Source organism: Natrix helvetica (genome assembly GCF_964273705.1).
Source record: "Natrix helvetica genome assembly, chromosome: Z".
Taxonomy (NCBI): Eukaryota; Metazoa; Chordata; class Lepidosauria; order Squamata; family Natricidae; genus Natrix; species Natrix helvetica.
This window is the reverse complement of record NC_138554.1, coordinates 58,966,169-58,985,131: the sequence shown is the minus strand read 5'-3', so window position 1 is coordinate 58,985,131 and position 18,963 is coordinate 58,966,169. Positions and strand designations below refer to the sequence as shown.

Here is an 18,963-nt window from a genome sequence, read left to right as displayed (position 1 = left end):
CCGCAAAAGAGGCCCTCGCTAGGATGGGTCCAGGTGATTGGCAAACACGCATTGACCATTACCTCCTAATTCAGCATATTACCCCCAGCGCAACGACGGGTAGGAGCCCCGCTGAACTACTCATGGGCCGCCGTCTACGGTCTCACCTGGACCGTCTTCACCCAAATTACTCTGCCACAGCGCCCCCAGACTCTACAAGCAAAATTCGGAGTTTTAGCATAGGGGATTCAGTATACGCCCACAACTATGCAGGGGGAACATTGTGGATGCCAGCAAGGGTCATTGGCATCACGGGTCCACGATCATATCTGCTAGAGCTTGAAGATGGACGAAATTGGAAAAGGCACATCGATCAACTACGAGGTCGCCTGGCACACTCAGACCTGCGGGCTGACAATGAAAACTATCTGCCAGCACAAAGTCAGCCACTCGAGAGCCCCAACACGGAGAACCACGACACCTACGAGCCTAGGGTAGAACAAGAGGTCGAAAGAGAAACCGAACAACGCCAAAGCAACAAAAGCCTGCAGACCCCCGAACGCGAAGCAGAAAAAGCAACCGATCCTGAAACCTCTCCAGATCAACCAGAACTGCGACGTTCCACCCGTGTAAGGCAAACACCCACGTATCTTAAGGACTATGTAACTAACCGGAATGCTCCGTCTAAGAGGGGAGGGGTGTTAGATATTAGCATATATCGCAGCAAGTCTCCTCTCTGGTCCGCCGCTACGGCGGGAAACAGGTATCGTTCCGATTGGTCGAGGGGCATACCCGATCCCTATAAAAAGGGAACCCTCCGGCCACAGAACAAGCTGGATCACTACTACTACTAATAAAGAGCTGATAAGTCACCACGTGTCCGCAGTCTGTTCTCTCGTTGCCTGAATCTAACAGGAATTATAGAAGTTTAAGCCATTCAGAGAGCTGATTAAGGGATAGGTTTCATACAATGAGGTGATTGGATTACTTTTCTTTATTGTTTTCATAGTTGCTTGAAGATGTGGCCACAGATCCAGTATATGTGAACATACAAGAACTTCAGTTGGAGCACAGTACTACCACTGCCGACGATTCTCAATCCCCATTCCAGCTGTGTCTCAGCAACCCTTTGAACAACTGGGAAATTCACACCGACACAGAAAGTGGTCATTTCTTCTATTACAATTCTGTGACTGGTCAGACAACTTGGGAGTCTCCCTTTGGGGCTTCCTTGAATAGTGTGAGTCTTTCCCACTCTCACTCTCCCAGCCCTGACTCATCTGCTGAGTGGAACCAATATGTAGATGAGGACAGTGGGCAAATATTTTTCTATAACGCAGCGACAGGTGAGACTTCGTGGGAGGCACCCCAAGAAATTTTCAATCCTCCAGAGATGCGGCCTTCATCTACTAGGAGATCTCCGGATCGGAGAGTAAGTGGATAAAAGAAGTCTGTTAAAAACATCAAATACAAAGAAAAATGATAAAATAATAAAGTAAAATAAAATATATTGTGGTGGGGATTAGGCCCATAACTCATAATTATAACTGGGCTAATACTTGGAGAGGAAGCAGATATTCTGCTTCTTATTAAAGTCCAGCAGGACTGGGGTCAACTGGATTTCTGGGTGGCTGTTTCATAATTCTCAAGCCTCGGGAAGAAATCTCTCAATTGTTTAAGAAGGAAGAAAAGTTGTTTGTGTTTTGACCTCTTTTCTAATATTTTTTTTCAGCCACCAACTCCAGAAACTGACTATCCAAAACTTTCTCCTCGTGAACTCTCTCCAGAGGAAGGTTATTCTCCAGATGGATCCTACAAGCAATTTGACTACGCTGGCATTCCTTCAGCAGACCAGGGATGTGCTTCCCCTGGCACCCCAGAAACATCAATGTTTGATGTCCCAGATATGGTAAGAATATCTTGGAAAGACAGAGGGAAATCCAAGGAGGAATTTCCAGACCATGAGAACTATTAAGCAATGGGCTGGCCTACTTCCTGGTATTGTGGATGCTCCATTACTAAAGGTTTTCAAACAAAAGTTGGGAAGCCAGTTGGGCAGATCTAAGGATACTTGCCCCGGGCTAGTGGTTGGACTAGGGTCTCCAACCTTGGCAACTTTAAACCTGGTGGACTTCAACTCCCAGAATTCCCCAGCCAGCTTTGCTGTGAGTACAAGATTACTTTTACAATGAGGCGAAGACATTCTAATGGTAGAATCGGAGCTGTTTAAATTAAAACAATAATGTAGTCAGATAGAACAAAGGATTTATTCTATAACGTATACCCAGCCATCATAATGTATTCAGAACCCTATGGTTAAACAAACCGCCATTTGCCTCTACGGTATGATCCCAATCACTGAATGAGATGAACACAGTAAAAATGCCAATCTGCATTTCTAAAATTTAATCAGTTGGCATACAAATTTCTGCCTAGGCAGAGGGTTGGACTAGAAGATTTCCAAGATCCCTTCCAACTCTGCTATTGTATTGTAAATTCATCTGCTGAAAGTAAGAGGAAGTAAAATGGGTTACCTATTGATAGATGTAAATACAAACTTGAGTGTAATAAAACAGTAGATCATGATCCTGGAGATCTGTAGTATGAGTGCCTGTATGTTGTTTACTGCTGCTAAAATTATTATATTTAGGTGACCACTTCTGGCAATCGCCAGAGCACCAGTAGTGGATCTAGTCATGGCAGCAGTCCTTTTGCAAATTGGTCCCCAGGCCAGTCAGTTCACCCTGGGTCAAAAGATGAGCAGGTATGGAAGAAAGGGTTTCTGCTTGCTGATGGCAGATCTAAAGTGGGGTTTTGATAAATAAATTAAACGGAGAAGCCAAAGGTTCTCCTGATCCTTTGCACACTTCGAACCAGGATAACCTTTTGGAAAGATGGAAGGAACGTTGGGAGTAGGATGGCCAAACAAGCTGCCACTTTCAAACAGCCACTTAGTTCCTGCAATTACAATTTCCACACTGTCCATTTCCTTATTTCCTTAAATTATAAGTAAGCGTTCAAGCCTCCCTGCAGTAGAAGAAACTCTAGAATTATTTTTTCTCTAGGTGAAAAGGGGCTCCTATTTTAATCAGTTTGAAAATGCAAATATAAAATGTCTACCAATTTGGCTCCCAATTTTTAGTATCTTTCCTACCCTCTGGATTAATTTAGACAATACCTGAGGTATCATATTGCCTTAATTCCTAGATTTATTTTCTTAAACTTACAGTAGCCTAAGCCAAATGAAATAAGCATTTCATTTGGGAAGTGAGAGCTTATCCCCCCACCCTCCCAGTGACTTTGGATTTGTTTAGAAGCAATCCTCAATTGTATAGGGTTGTTGCTACTCAGCTACAACTGTCGCTATCTAATAGCAGTCATCCTTTGCTCTGATAATAGGGTTTTCCCCAGCAACTAGGACAAGATTTAATCGCCATTTCTTTTTCTCCACCTCCCCAGCTGAAATCTCTTGAGAAAGCTGGGATGTTGTATCGGACAAGAACGGCTGATAAAGGGAAACGCCTGAGGTAAGAGGGGATGTTGTGTATGTTTGTGAACTTAATTTCAGCCTTTTCTGATGTAGGGAATGGCAAGGAGGAAGTTTGTAATAGTCCTTTTTTTCTTGCTTGGAACTGGAGTTACTCTTATTAAAAATATAGTTTAAAAAAAAAACTAGAACAATAAGCACTTGAAGTTGTGGAATAGATCAGCTGATATTGCCTTCTAAGGTCCTGCTTCCTCCTTGTTCAGTCATTCAAGGCCTCCAGTCAACAGCAGCCTAGATAGCAGATAATTCTTAGGCATTTTAATTCCTTGCCTTTAGATTGGCGTAAGTTTTTAGCCACTAGTATGAGGAAGATTTGGAAATAAAACCATATTCCTGAGTCACAAGGAAAGTAGAGGTAGCCATTGAGTCCTCCACACTCCACCCAAAGAAATCAATCTTAAACATATTAGTGTTACCATTGAAATGAAAGGCAAGGCTGTAACCAAAAGTGTGTGATGGGCATCATAATTCTGTAAAACTATTTGAAGAATGCTGATTCAGGCAAGATAGAGCATCATTCCAAATATGTAGGCATATTTTTGGGAGAGAATGCATCACTAATAAATTCACTTACAAATCATTACTGATTAAGTAAAAGTATGCATTTATTTGATTTTAAATAAAGCAAATAATCAGTAAAATTAAAAGCTGCTTTAAACCATATTGAAAGGGAAGGTGTTTGCCAATTGCCAGTTGCCTTGTTTGGCACGTTTTCAAGAACTAAATGGGTGTATATTCCCCTGAATAAAGGCACTCATTGCAGAACAGTTACCCACTTCTCAGCTTTTCCACCCACTCCTTTTTTATTTATTTGTGAGCAATTTGGAACTGAATTATTGGCCTCCTAATTCTGTCTCCCTCTCATTCTTCAGCTATATATTATCTGTCTGTCTTGCCTATTTTGAGCCTATTTTTCATGATTGAGTTGATCATAGAGACAAACTCCTTTTGTGTTGATTATTAAGAGTAATGTGTGTTGAAAAATGACGAGAGAGAGGAATATTGATGTCTATGTTTGCATAGTTGTACTATTTTTCCTCAAAACTCTTACTTTTCAGTGTTTATGCCTACCCAGTTAATATTATTCTTTCAATAGTGGGTCCTTTCTTTACCTTCTTTTAGGAAGAACTGGGCCTGTGCATGGACAGTCTTGGAAGGTGATGCCTTAATATTTTTCAAGGACTCCAAGCATTCATCTTCCAGCAGTACAGTAAGTCTTCAGCTTTAGCTTCCTGCTCTGAAATAACTGATATTATAGTAGCATAGAGAGTTGGGGAAGAAATTCAAATGTTCAAATACAGTTAATTTAAAAACAGTCTTCTTTTATGTGAAGCTGCCCAATTCTTAAGGTATCTTCAGGAGTTTTTTCTTCTCATATCACAGTTGCATTTGGTTAGCAAAAATGCATTTCCAGACTTTGAAATATATGTTTGTCTTTGCATGTGAATAAAATTTCCATTTGTCTCATATAATTTTTACAAATTAGTTTTTTTAATAAGTATGTCCACTCAGAAAAAAACATCTGTAATTATGTTAATAATATGGCACAACAGTAAGAGTAAAGCAAAACTAGTATGAGGAAGACTTGGACTTGTATATAAAATAATTTTTAAAAATACCAAATTGCTTTGAAGTTCTCTTTCTTGCCTCTTTATCAGATAAAACTTACTTAGATGATAATAAATTTCATATGAGTCATCCTTATGTGGAATTTCAGAAGAAACTTTTTCTCATTTTAAACATTTGATTCATTGTTTTTTTCTCTTTTTGGGGGGAAGCCCTGCAACTTGTTACTACGGTATGCACAATTGCTTATTTGCTAAATTTTATTTGATCTTTTAAATGATGACCCTTTTTGTCTTTAAATCTATTCCTTGCTTCCTTAAGCATTTTGTTGGAACAATAAGATAAATGTTTTTCATAAACTATGCCAAAAAGGTTACTATCCCATACCTCCTCTCTTATCAAATTAATGTTATTTTGCATGCAATATTTCCTTATTATTCCCAACCATCTTGCCATTGGTAATGTTAGCTGTGTGATTAAGTATTATTTTAACATTTCTGGAGGACACAATGATAGAGATAGTTGCCTCTGTGAACTTTCATCTCTAACGGCTAAACTTTACTTTAAATTAGAATTTTTTTGGTTTTCATTTATATTCACATCAATTGGCTAGAAATATGTATGCATAATTAAAATCTTACTCACACAGCATAGTTTGGCCAAAATCTAGATGTCTGTGGAAGCAAGATGTATTAGTCATAATAAAATAATTTGTATACTGGATAGATTTAATGTGATAAGGGAAAAGATGGGAGGGCAGTGAATAATGGTTCAACCTAAACATTGGTGTTACTTCTACTTTTCTTCTTTGCATATTTAGAAGTATCCCTCTGTGTTAAATAGCCCAGAGTTTAGAGTGAATCTTCATGGAGCATCTCTTTCCTGGGCCCACAAAGACAGGTCAAGTAGGAAGAATGTCTTGGAGGTAAGAAATAATGGCCATCATTGTCAAGTATGCCAGAGTTAAGAGAGAAGGAAAAAAATATCCTATTCCCTGGACCATATGTGCTATACGTGGCAAAATTAAAAGGCATTTCTCTTATTGACACTCACTGTTTGGGGGAAAATGTTAAGGGATATTAGGCAACCAACTCCTGAACCTGTAGTTATGATGGGGAGGAAGGTCTCCAAAGCACCCCATCTTTTGTCAGAGCTAGCCTGCTGTTAAAGAATCAGTTTAGTTATTCTTAATATGGATTACTATTATAGAAATGCAATGTGCTTTATCCTAAGTCACTCATAAAATAATGCTAAAAACCAATGAAGATTTGCAAGTGTAGTTTGGTAAATTAGAGCAATTTTCAATGTTTGTGGAAAACAACTTTTAGATATTATATACAAATGCTTGTTTTGTTGTAGCTGAAGACACGGGATGGCTCAGAGTATTTGATCCAACATGATTTGGACTCCATTGCCAGCATGTGGCACAATGCAATTAGTAATAGAATTGGCAGACTGGTATGTCTCTTTTTACTGAATCTATGCTACCCCAAATGAACCAGAAATCTTTTCCATATACTGTTTGCACAGGGTGGGAGTCATCAGGATGATATGTACAATCCATCTTCAGTTAAACTCTCAAAGCAGAGAGATATAGATGTGTTATGGTTCCATATTTAGCCTTTTCAGAGGTTATTAAACTACAGCAGTTCTCATAATTGCCTTTGCTAACTGGCATTGCTGGGAGTTGAACCTGGAAAGGTACATATGTCTTACTACTAACATGCAACATGGTAAAGTTAAAATCTCTGGGTTATTTTTTTATGTTGTGGTTCCTGAATGTAAGTAAATTCCATGCAGATCAGGGGCATTTAAGAGCATCAGAAGAAGGATTTTTTAAAAAAAATGTTCCCTTATGCCAATGCAGTACAAGTATTTTCTTTCTGTTAGGAAAGCCTTTTTTCACAGTGAACAGTTTTAAATGCTCTGGTGGGGGAATACAGCAATTCCTGAGCTTTAAGTCCCGCAAATGTAATTTTGTTTTAAAAACTTGCTTCTTTATGAGCTCAGACAAAAGGAGAAGGGATGGCAACTGGTAAAAAGTTTCCCCTTCTCTTCAGCAATGAGCAAACTGGTACGACATAAATGTATGGAAAACTTGTTATTGAACTCAACATGCACTCAAACTTTCTTTATGGTTTTTGCACACAGAGTGATGCTTTTTTTCTGCCATAGCTCTGCCTCATGCAAGGGGTTTCATGGGAGCATCAGATGATTCTCATTTTCATTTGTAAACCTTCCATATTTAAAAAAATAATAGTTTTCCATGCATGACAGTAGAAACCTTGTATTTCCTTTCCTATCCTCTTTCCTTTATATGTTGATCTTTGAATATCATTGTTGTCTGTCTAAAAAAAGGGGTGGGGGCTATTTACCAAACGCCAGAGGGATTGGCAGTATTAGGATTTCACAGTTCTTCCAGCTTTTTGGCAGGTATGACAATAATTGTTCTGTATTTCTTTCTTTCAGGCTATAGATTTCCCTTTGGAAGAGGATGATGATAATTTAGCAACTATAAAACCCAAGGAACAAACAGGAGGGAACAAAGAGAAAGAAAGTGAAAAAAAACATCCAGGTCTGTGCTCTGTTGGCAAATGTATGTGATCTGAGTTGACAACAGTGATTCAATATGTAATGAAAACTGAAATGGAAACATCACATATGTTTGCAGATTAAGTAGTTCAACTATACTATAGACATATTTATCCACAGACACTATAATAATTTTTCAGGATTAGGATTTGTTAATCCCTTTTTTACCTAAAATACTTAAAGAGGATTTAGCAACCAGGAATCTTTTTTTGAGGACTTCAAGTTACCATAAAATTAAAGGTAGTTACTGAATTAGCATTTGTTTGATATTTGTTTTCAACAGTGGACCTTTGTTTTTGTTCTGACAAACAATGTTCAAGTTTCACCAATGACAATCTGCAATGCAGACTGTTTCTTTGTTTTGTCTTGCTTTCAAGAGATTCAGTGGAGAAATAGCAAAATGCATGATGGCCTGTTTTGTAATGTTTTTTTCTTTTAACTAGGTGAAATTGACAAAGATTTCAACTAAATTTCTATTTCAAGTCCAGGGGACAGGAACAACTGTTGTAAAATTTTCTTCAATCTACAGAAGACTTGCCAACAAAAATGAAAGCAGTTGGCATTGCTTTCATGAATGGGAAGGGAAAAGAAGTAGGAGACAGAACACCTGACTATTAGTGTGACCAAGGGGGAAAATGTGATTGAAATCCAGAAAGGAATTTTGTAAGCCAGTTTAATTTCCAGCTAGTTTATATACAGATCAGCAGCTGAAGACTGCAGTGTGGAAAAGGCTAAGGAAGCTAAAACTGTAGCATGCTAAGCCACACATATTGAAAGAGGGTGTGTTTCTTTACAAGGTGTGAAAGAGGTTTGAATATGAATTAAAAAGAAACAATCCTAGAACGTGAAGATTAAAATAAACACATAATAGAGCAAACTCTGTTATATAGCCAACATACTTTCTTCTAAATCGGTGGGATGTACAAAAAGTCTAACTCTATACACATGAAGAGCACAAGGTTAAGGAAGAGTGCCTTACCAGGCTGCAAGAATTATCTTCAGAATAATCTGGATCCTTGCAAGTTTTGATTGCTCTGTTTGCTCAGAAAAGGAAGAATATTTACATAGAAGATCCCCATATTGATAAGGTTCCTGATGTTTAGGAGGAAGAGAGACATATAACTAAAATAAATACAACTAATGGCATTTGTAATACAATAGCAATCACAATATTTTTAAAAGTAATAGTTTTGCCATGCATGACAGTAGAAACACTTTGCTTCCTTTCCTATCCTCTTTCCTTTATATGTTAATGTTTAAATATTTGTAAAGGTGAATTTTCCTTCAAGCTGAACTTCATTTCTACTGATTTGAATGTACTTCATGTATTTCATAATATTCTTGGCACAGAGTAGAAAGGCATTCGTGAATTGATTTTATTCTTTCAGCTAAAAGACTGCACATCCTTCCAAAAGACTTCTTTTCAAAACAAGTGAATTCCTAGCACACTGTGTAAAAAGCGTTTAAAAATAACCTTGAGGGAGAAACTTATATTTTCTCTTTTTGCTAATTTTTGCCCCCCTGAAAGATTCAAGAAACGTTTCAACATACCTTTAAAACAATGCTCCACTCCCTATATGACTATTCTAATGCCAGTTGTCTCTTTGCAGCTTTCTGGCACACTCACAGTTCTGACAATGATTCCAACAAAATCCGCAATGTACTCAGGAAATTTCTGCTGAAGCGTCCATCACTACAGTACCTGAGAGACCGAGGCTACATTAAAGGTAAATTCCCTGGAGAGAAAGAATACTGTTTAAAAAATTACCTTGGAGTGCCACTCAGGCCCACAGATGGCTCATCATTTGTTGTCATTTTAAATATTTTTAACATTTAAGTAATAAAGGGCTCGACCAGAGGTGAAATCCAGCAGGTTCTGACAGGTTCTGGAGAACCAGTAGCGGAAATTTTGAGTAGTTCAGAGAACCGGCAAATGTCACCTCTGGTTGCTCCCTTGGGGTAGGAATGGGGATTTTAAAGTATATTTCCCCTGCCACGCTCACCAAGCCACACCCACAGAACCGGTAGTAAAAAAAAGTGAATTTCACCACTGGGCTCAACCACCACTTGCCAGGGCAATACTGCCATCTAAATGGAAGGATATTCATTTAGAAAATGATATGATCCATCTTTCTTGCCTGAATTGATATGGGTTTTTTTGTTATTTAAATTCAGATCAAGTATTTGGATGTGCTCTTCAAGTTCTGTGTGATCGTGAAAAGAGTACAGTGCCTAACTTTGTCAGCCAGTGCATCACCACTGTGGAGAAAAGAGGTATGCAATACTCTACATTTCACCTAAATTGAAAATCTGAGGCCAGACAGCCCACATCCTCAATTCCGTAATGTACACCCATTACACAACTATCAGAAAATCTATAACATATTTGAGTCCTTCATTCTGATTTTGTGACTCATTAAAAGTTCAGTTGTTTTTTGTACTGAAGCAAAATAAATGCAAAGTATGAGAAAAGGCCGTTACTTTGCACCTGTTTTTCTCTTGTGGAGATACAGATAATAGCTGCCATTTCTCTCTCTCTCAGGTTTGGATATTGATGGACTTTATCGGATAAGCGGTAACCTGGCTACAATACAAAATTTGCGCTTCAAAGTTGACCATGGTAAGCCACTGTGACTGGTATAGTAAATGGGATAGTTTAGTGAGGAATAATGTCCATTGCCTATAGAAGATCCCAGGTTTGTTCATTTTTTGTGGATACTTTTAAGATGTATAAAAGAGACTTCCTGAAATCTGGACATTGCCTGGGGATGTTGGTATCAACATCTTTGTCTGAATGCCTAATAGAATGAAAGAAATGTTTCCCACCTTACTGGATCCAACATGGACATACTAGGATGCATGGAGCAGTCCTCAAGGGGTTAAGAATCAACCTCAGTTGACTAAGTTTCTCCCTTGGAGCCACTTTCCCATGTTATGGCATACACTAGATAAAACCAGGTGAGGAATATCTAGCTCAGTTTTTGAAACATAGCAACTTTTAAAATGTGTAGACTTCAACTGTCAGAATTCCATAGCCAGAAAACTAGGAGTTGAAGTCCATACATCATAAGGTTGCATGCCAAGGTTGAATAACTTTGATCTAAACAGAACTTTCTAATACTAAAATAACAGCTAATCCAAGTTGATCTCCAGATGCAACTGAATTTGAGCTTCCTTCTGAAAGCTAAGTGCATTCTGCTTACTTTTGAGGAAGTTACTTTTTCTTCTTCAGCATGGTTCTGGAGTAAATATTACTGTAGTGTTCTCTGGTCCAAGGATTGTGAATAAATGTTGGTCTAAAAGTCAATTATGGCTGTATTGATATCGTTATCTTTATCTTCAGTGCTATGGGACATGGGATGGGAATATATATATTGTATTGTAATTTTCATTAATTTTGCAGATGAGCATCTGGATCTTGATGGTGGCCGCTGGGATGATGTTCATGTCATCACTGGAGCACTCAAACTCTTCTTCCGTGAACTGCCTGAACCGCTCTTCCCCTTCAGCTATTTTGACAGATTTATTGCTGCTGCTAGTAAGACAATCTTTTACTCTTGGGAAGAATAAAAGGATTATTTAGTGGCTAACTTTGAATATAAGTACCAAAGGCATAATTTTTTGATGGTAAGACTTATCTCCCATAGCTAAGGTGTGATCAGACTTCAAGGTTATACCTAGAGTGTTTTTACTGGACACCTGAGATCCACAATTCATAGTACAACAAAGCTGAGTGCAGGGGAAGGGGGCCTTCGAGTTAGTCTTGACTCCTGATGACTGCCTGGACTAATACATGAAATTTTCATGGCAACAATTTCAAAAGTGACTTCTTTCTTCCTATTGACTACCTCAAAATTATCAGCTGGCTTCATGCCTAAGCTGAACTAGTACTTGCAGAACTAGAATTTTGAGTTCAAAAAGGTGACTTGAATATTCTGCATATAAAAATTCATTTTTCCAGGTTATCAGTTGTTTCTCTTGTTGAAACAATTGGTCCGTTAGAAATTGTGTCAATCTAGCACATTACCTTGATTCGATAAGGATCTATTTTTATTCTTCCCATTCTGTCCTATGGCTTGTTTATCATTTAAAGCAGATTTAGCTAATCTTATAGCACTGAAGATCATATTTACTGTTTTTAAATTGTGATCAGGTAATTGGCAGACAGAGAGTAACATTAAACCTGATCGCCTGGTCAAAACCAAAAGAACTAAAAATAAATGGAATACTTTTCTGTGAATTATAGTATTTAAATCCAAGTTTTTTTTTAAAAAAAAGTTTAGATCCAGTCTAAATTGAGGATAAATAGAGCCAGTTTTGTCTAGTGGTAACGCTACCGGATAGAAAGCATGCGACAATGAGTTCAAGTCTTGCCTTTGCCATGAAAGCCAGCTGGGTAACTTTGAGCTCTCCTCAGCCCAACCCAACTTACAGGGTTGTTGTTGTTGTGAGGAAAATAGGAGAAGAAAGATGTGTTGGATATATTCGCTGCCTTGAGTTATTTGTAAAAATAATAAAGATGGGATAAAAATAAATAAATGATGAATAATTTAAGGAGCTCCATTCAAATAACAGTGTTACAAACCAAAAGTGCTTCTTTATCAGCAAATTGCAATGAGGAGATGATTAATAATGTCACATTAGAGCTCTGTTTAGGAAAAGTAACACAGATTGCCTTCTCGTGCTTTATGATAATTAATATCAATATAGGTAACAATAACCACAAATATCAAGATCTGATTGATCCCGGTGGTTATTGTCACATTGGATGCCATACCAAAAAATCTTGGACAGTGCATGAAAACTCTGCACATTGACAAAATTTCCATCTGCCAATTACAAAAGACCATTCTACTGGGATCCACATAGATACGATGGTAATACAATACATCTTCCTAGGTTCTTGGGAAGAACTTGATGCATATGAAGGCCAACACAGCTAAAGAGCTGTGATTTCAGTTAATAATGCTTTTATTGAACTAAGATAGCTGTGAGAAAAAAAGAAAACATGGACACAAGCAAAAGCAAAGAAGAGAATAGAATAGGCACCTCACAAAGTAGACATATGAATATTATGTAAGATATACTTTTTGGGAATCTGAAGAGTCATGGCATCTAGCAAACTAGGTTTGGCATAGCCTTTTTTGTAAAATCAAATTAGGAGAATGTGACTTCTGCATCTTTCCCCTTACTCTTGACTCCTGGAAAGAACAGGGTGGCAAGAAAGTACATAATGGTATGATGTCCTGTATTTCCATTGCAGTGAAAAATAACAGTAGACAATCTATTGTTATTTCTTAAAACTACATATAAAGAACAAAATGAGTGAAATCTCCTTTTTTTGTGGGGGGACTACAGAAATTATAGACTCCGCAAAGAGAAGCCATCACTTACGAGAGATTGTGTATTCCCTACCTCCTGCTAATTTCAATACCTCGAGGGTTCTCTTCCAGCATCTTTCCAGGTGAGCAGCATCATTTTCCAGATCTTTTAGTCAATTTGGGCTGTTAAAATACTAATTTTACAAGAAAAGCAGTCCCGTGAGCATAGATCCTTTTTAAAAGTATTACTTCAGCCACTGTCACCTCCAAGCTAGAATCAATCCTTATGACAGTTCTCATAACCTTTTGGTCATCTCGTTACCTTATCCCACCTGCCTGCCTGATTGCACCACTGTAGAAATTTAGTTGATGACACTTTTAGTTGCTATGCTGCTTGAAAGAATATTCAATGAAACTTAAGCAGCTAGATGGGCACAAAAGAGCAAGTAGTTAGTAATCATATTTATAGAAGAGTACTAGTACTTCATAAAAGTATTGTAAGTGATAAAATTAAGCCCAACCAAAAGAAATTGGAACTTAAGCCCACTTACTACTGGTGGCATGGCAGAATTGTTCTTATGGCTTCAAGGTGTTCTTCCTTTTTTTCCCCCTAGGGTTGTAGAGTTCCGGGAGAAGAACCGCATGTCTCTGCAGAGTATTGCGATTGTTTTTGGGCCAACATTATTGAGGCCACAGGATGAAGAAGGAAATATAGCAATGTACATGTTTTTCCAGAATCAGATTATGGAGCAGATCCTTAGTCAGACCAGTTACATATTCCCAGAAAGCTAGGCATAGCACTGTATAATGGAGTGGCTTCAGTGTGAGAACAACTCCTGCTGCTGTAAGGAAAGAGGTGTCATTGGCTAGAGCCACAGATAGGGACAATGAAGCTGGTAGAGAAACATTTGGCAAGCAAGCAAATCTTCTCTGCTGGATTCAAAAAGTTTGTTTTTGTAGGTTGGAAACATGGGTGGGTAAACCCTGTTGGACAAGTAATTGGCTAATTGCCTGGCATGGCATTCTGCATCAGTGATTTTCAACACTTTCATTGACTACATGATTTGGTGTGGGGAAAGTGTGGGGAAAGGGGAGGTTTTGTGAGTGAATCTAAAGATGTATTAGTAATTATTTTTCAAGCAATAACGCTTGTTCTGAAGGAGCTGAGGGAAGTAGTTACCAATTAATATATTTTGAATCTTCAGGAGACTTTTCTTTAATGAAGTATTGTTGAAAATGTGAGATAGGATTGAAGAAAGTCAGATTTTCATTTGGTTAACATTGATTACTCTGACCCCACCTTACTGACTGCAAGACATAAAATGTCACAGTACTAATATATGATCACAGTATTAGCATTGTAATTCAGGATACAGATTTGTTATATTAATTTCTGTATATCAGTTGTTTGTTCCAATATATTTGTCAATTATCTGAGGTAAGATAACTTGCACTTTGAGATGAATAAAGTGGAATTCAACTTATCTGTCTATCTGATCCTTGGGTAACCAAGTTCAATATAATCACATATATATATTTACAGTGAAAGAGGGCATCCCATGAACTGTAGAGACCAACAGTTATATCACCAACAATGGTTGGCAAAATGGCAAAAAGGTAGCTCTTCAGAAGATTGAGAGTTTGAGTCGCAGCACCTGACCTCTCAAATACTGCATACTCCCCGGTTGGAAGCTGCTCAGAGAGTTTGGTGCACCTACAGCTGCCTCCTAGTAGCCTCTCCCACAGGGATGCATTGGGAATTTTAGCTGGATCTTTTTTTTTTCTATTACCTCCAAGCTGGCCCATTTTCACAGTCTTTCATATCTTTTACTTTGTTCAGTTTTCAGAAAGTTATTCTATTAAAAGACAAAGACAGAACTAGTTCAAGGGTATAGGCCACGTTGACTGATGACACCACCACCTGCTGATATGAAGATTTGTTCTTTTAGAGTTATTTGGAAGGGTTTAGCATTTTCCCCCATTAAATGGCAGTATCTACTCAACCTTAGCCTAAAGCCAGCCTGGGACAGAAAGAATTCCAACCCTCCTCCTTTACATGATTTCTTTCAATATTCCATTAGGCTGAAAAGAACATCAGAGTAGCAAATATATGCAGAAAGTTATTCTACTGACAAATAAATGGCAAACACATCCTTGAAAAGCCATAAACTATTTTGGAGATAATTTTCTCTTGCAAAAGTACAATAGTATTTTTTTGGTCTGCCTTGATGGAGAGAGGAAGGCACTGCATTCAGGCTTTTTAGTGGGTAATGACGCTGGCAGATCTAGCATATTATCCAAGTCTTCGGTATCTGTAGCATTATTTTTTACCTCCAGCTACAACTACCCACAGCTTTCCTTTACAGAACTCATAAAATTTTAAAAGCCATGAGACAGTTGTCTATACTCACTGTTCTTTCCTAGAAGGCTCTACTTTAGCCTAGGATTGATGGTGCAATTAAGTGTGTGTGTGTGTGTGTGTGTGTGTGTGTGTGTGTGTGTGTGTACATGTACATGTATTAAGTAGTAATTTATGATATAATGCAAAAAACTGCCTCTGATTAACATCAGGAAATATAGTTGGATAGTTTCCCTAATATAGTTTAATAGATAATTTAATCCTACATATTTCTTCAGAAGCTAAAATTGAGATCCATATGCTTTAATTAGATAATAAAAATGTGAATATAGTACTTCTTTCATCTCCTCTACAAAACCTGTTTTTAAAATGGCTTTTACAGCTGGAAGTTTTTTGTTCTACTGATCTACTGTGACTGCTCCAAAAGTAAACAGGTATCCAATAAACAAATGCACAATAATAACCTTTCAATAAAACATGCTGGCTGGGGAATCCTGGGGGTAGAAATCTCAAAAGTTGCCAACCTTTAAGAAAAGCACTCAAAGGCTTCATCAACTTGCTAATTATGACATTTATTTTCTTGTGGACAGCTAGTGGCAAGGTTCTCCAACCTGGAAGCGGGGGTGGGGTGTGACAAAAGAAAAGACATCAGACTTAAGCAGGCAGAATGGAAGCACACTGAAGATTTCCTTCTAGCTTCTGCTCTTTATTTTGCCATTGCAAAACTACCATGGGAAGTTTTATGACAAAGGTTGGGTGCACTCTGAGATACAAAGTATACCGAATAAAAGTTGTTTTTTTTTATCTCTTGCCCAACCCTATTCAGTGAAATCATTATTTGTGAAGGAATCATACAAATTCATTTACCATTTTAAGGAGTTGTGGTATGCAAAAATTTGTGAAATGATTCTTTATAGTATTTATCAGACAGACTGCAATATATTTCATTATTGGGTATACTGCAGATATTTTCTTCTGCAAGGAAGGTTGAACACCACATCTCAGCTGAAAGCACCCCACCCCAAATCCCTATGCATGGCCAGCCCACTTTCAAAGCTCTCCTCTGTCCATCTGGCATCCGTTCAGTTTTATCTTGCTCAGGAATGTAGGCAGGACTTAACAAGAAGGCTGAAAGAGTTGCACTAGCAGACAAGAGGCCTGTCTTACCTTCGAAGGAACTTGCTTGGAGGGGCTCTTGGCAAGTGAAGCGGTGTGGCCTCTTCCAGTACAATATTCCCAGGTAAAGGGAAGAACTATTTTAGTGTGCACCCCACCCCACCCCCGTTGCCTCTAGGTGAAGCCTTTACCTTGTGGGAGGGGGTGATTCTCTAGTTACATTTGGGTCCATGTACTTTTGTTAAAAGATCTGAAAAGAGGCAAGATCTTTTTAATCCCGCTTTTGTTTTAGGAGTAAGAAATGATCAGTTCACAGACTAATCCTTTTTTAAAAACCAGATGTTTTGCTTCAGAAGAGGCCACTGTTATGAGGGAGCTGTTGCGAGGGCAAAATTCCTAAGCTTCCTAACTGCCATGTTTCATGTCTCTCTTTAACGTTATGACTTTTACAAAGGGGCTGTGTTGACAGTGGGTTTAGTAATATCCAGGAAGTTTCTCTGATAATAGTGATGTTGTGATGCTTTCATAAAAAGTGGAGTATAACAGAAACTGTTGGAAAAACAATGAAAATAAATTAAGATTTTCCACTGTTCTTTGTTTAGTTGTAACAATTATAAGTCACCCTAAATATCTGGAAGCAGTATATGCATTCATGTTCTAGTAGATTGCATATTATATCAGATGTTTACACTGACTTTGGCATTTTTGCCCACCTATTGAGTCCTTCCCAAAGACATGGGATAAGTAGATACTGTTTAATAACATTAAAGATATCATCAGGATGTAAACTGTTCCAAATAAATCTGCCTTTTGCAATTGACTGATGGTAATTTTGTCAATTATGTTCGTGGTGCTCCAGATGCTTTGAAATTAATGTTGGTATCACTTTTGCATTCTTTTGCCACAGTTGTTCTATTTCTATTTGCAGTTATTTCTTTTTTTTAATGCATAAACATTTTGCATACAGTGTATTGTCAGGGCATATCATTTACAAAAGAAAAACAAAGAACAAAATGAGATATTAACACATATGCTAGTAATAGTAATAATATAACATTAGTTTTGCCTCAATTTCTCTTTATATTAGTTTATTCATAATTCTGTTAATTATATTAGCATATCTATAGTTATAAAACATCTTTATATTTAATTCATACATAACAATAATCTTTCTTTATCTAATTTTTTTCTCTTATCTCTAACCCCTCATAAATTCTATTCCATGTCAAGCAGAGGTGGGTTGCTTCCAGTTTGGCCCAGATTGAGTAAATCGGTAGTGGTGGCAGTGGAAGGTTCCGCCCGCCCACCCAGATGCTTCTCTGCACATGCGCAGAAGCAGTATGCATGCAAGCAAGTGAGCATGCTAGCACGAGAGAAACGGTAGTGCTGGGATTTGCAACCCACCTCTGATGTCAAGTAATATTCTGTATCTTCTTTGTCTTTTATTTTTAAAGTCAATTTATCCATCTCTGCACAGTCTAATATTTTTCGAATTACATCATCAGATGGAATGTTCTAATTTTTCCAATATTGTGCTAATATGATCCTTGCTGCTGTCAGTACATGCAAAACTAAATATATAGTCCCTTTATTACTAATAAAAACATTTATTCAAAAAAATAAATAAATATATAGTCCCTTTATCATAACCCTCTGGCATTATGCCCAGCAAAAATATTTTTGGTTTCGCATCTATATGTTGCTTAATCATCTCTTCCAATATTTTCTTGCTTCATACCACAGGTCCTAAAGTCTGATTACATTTCCAACATTTGGCAGACATATTACTAAACATTTTGGCCAATCTTGTCAGTGGCAAATGTCACCTATAAAACATTTTATAAAGATTTTCCTTATATGCGATAGCCATTGTCAGTTTATAGTTCCTATCCCAAAGTTTTTGCCATTTATCTAATTTTATCATATAACCAGAGGGACATGGTGGCTCAATGGCTAAGACACTGAGCTTGTTGATCAGAAAGGTCAGCAGGTCAGTGGTTTGAATCCCTAGCACTGTGTAATGGAGTGAGCTCCTGTTACTTGTCCCAACTTCTGCCAACCTAGCAGTTCGAAAGCATGTAAAAATGCAAGAAGAAAAATAGGAAGCACCTTTGGTGAGAAGGTAACAGTGTTCCGTGCTCCTTTGGCATTTAGTCATGCCAGCCACATGACCACAGAGATGTCTTCAGACAGTGCTGGCTCTTCGGCTTTGAAATAGAGATGAGCACTGCCCCCTAGAATGACTGGCACATATATGCGAGGGGAACCTTTATCTTTACCTTTATTATATAACCAAAAAAAATTGCCCATACAATCACTGTTTCTTTGACTTGTTCCTCTTCCATTTTATAACTTAGTAAATAGTTATATTTTTTAATCCGTTTTTCATCTGTCCTTAATAAGATCTTATCAAGTGTTGTTGGTCCTTTATAAAAACCCCATGTTTTTACATCTTTCTTGTATCTTGACTGTATTTGCAGATA

At 37.7% G+C, this 18,963-nt stretch overlaps 2 protein-coding genes across 2 annotated transcripts in view; both read left to right on the top strand.

Annotated features, from left to right (window-relative positions):
- Window positions 1–14,489, top strand: part of ARHGAP27 (Rho GTPase activating protein 27) — a 49,993-nt gene extending 35,504 nt beyond the window's left edge. Inside the window, exons 3-15 of the mRNA XM_081971407.1 lie at window positions 989–1,411; window positions 1,712–1,888; window positions 3,439–3,506; window positions 4,649–4,736; window positions 5,913–6,017; window positions 6,452–6,550; window positions 7,562–7,667; window positions 9,295–9,411; window positions 9,860–9,958; window positions 10,227–10,304; window positions 11,088–11,222; window positions 13,043–13,148; window positions 13,620–14,489. Of these exons, the coding sequence (XP_081827533.1) occupies window positions 989–1,411; window positions 1,712–1,888; window positions 3,439–3,506; window positions 4,649–4,736; window positions 5,913–6,017; window positions 6,452–6,550; window positions 7,562–7,667; window positions 9,295–9,411; window positions 9,860–9,958; window positions 10,227–10,304; window positions 11,088–11,222; window positions 13,043–13,148; window positions 13,620–13,797 (1,779 nt within the window). The 3' untranslated portion in view covers window positions 13,798–14,489. The remainder of the gene's footprint in view (window positions 1–988; window positions 1,412–1,711; window positions 1,889–3,438; window positions 3,507–4,648; window positions 4,737–5,912; window positions 6,018–6,451; window positions 6,551–7,561; window positions 7,668–9,294; window positions 9,412–9,859; window positions 9,959–10,226; window positions 10,305–11,087; window positions 11,223–13,042; window positions 13,149–13,619) is intronic.
- A 1,983-nt stretch (window positions 14,490–16,472) lies between these two features.
- TMEM98 (transmembrane protein 98) overlaps window positions 16,473–18,963 on the top strand; it is a 31,598-nt gene continuing 29,107 nt past the window's right edge. The window contains exon 1 of the mRNA XM_081971034.1: window positions 16,473–16,604. The gene's annotated coding sequence lies outside the window, so the exon portion shown is untranslated. The remainder of the gene's footprint in view (window positions 16,605–18,963) is intronic.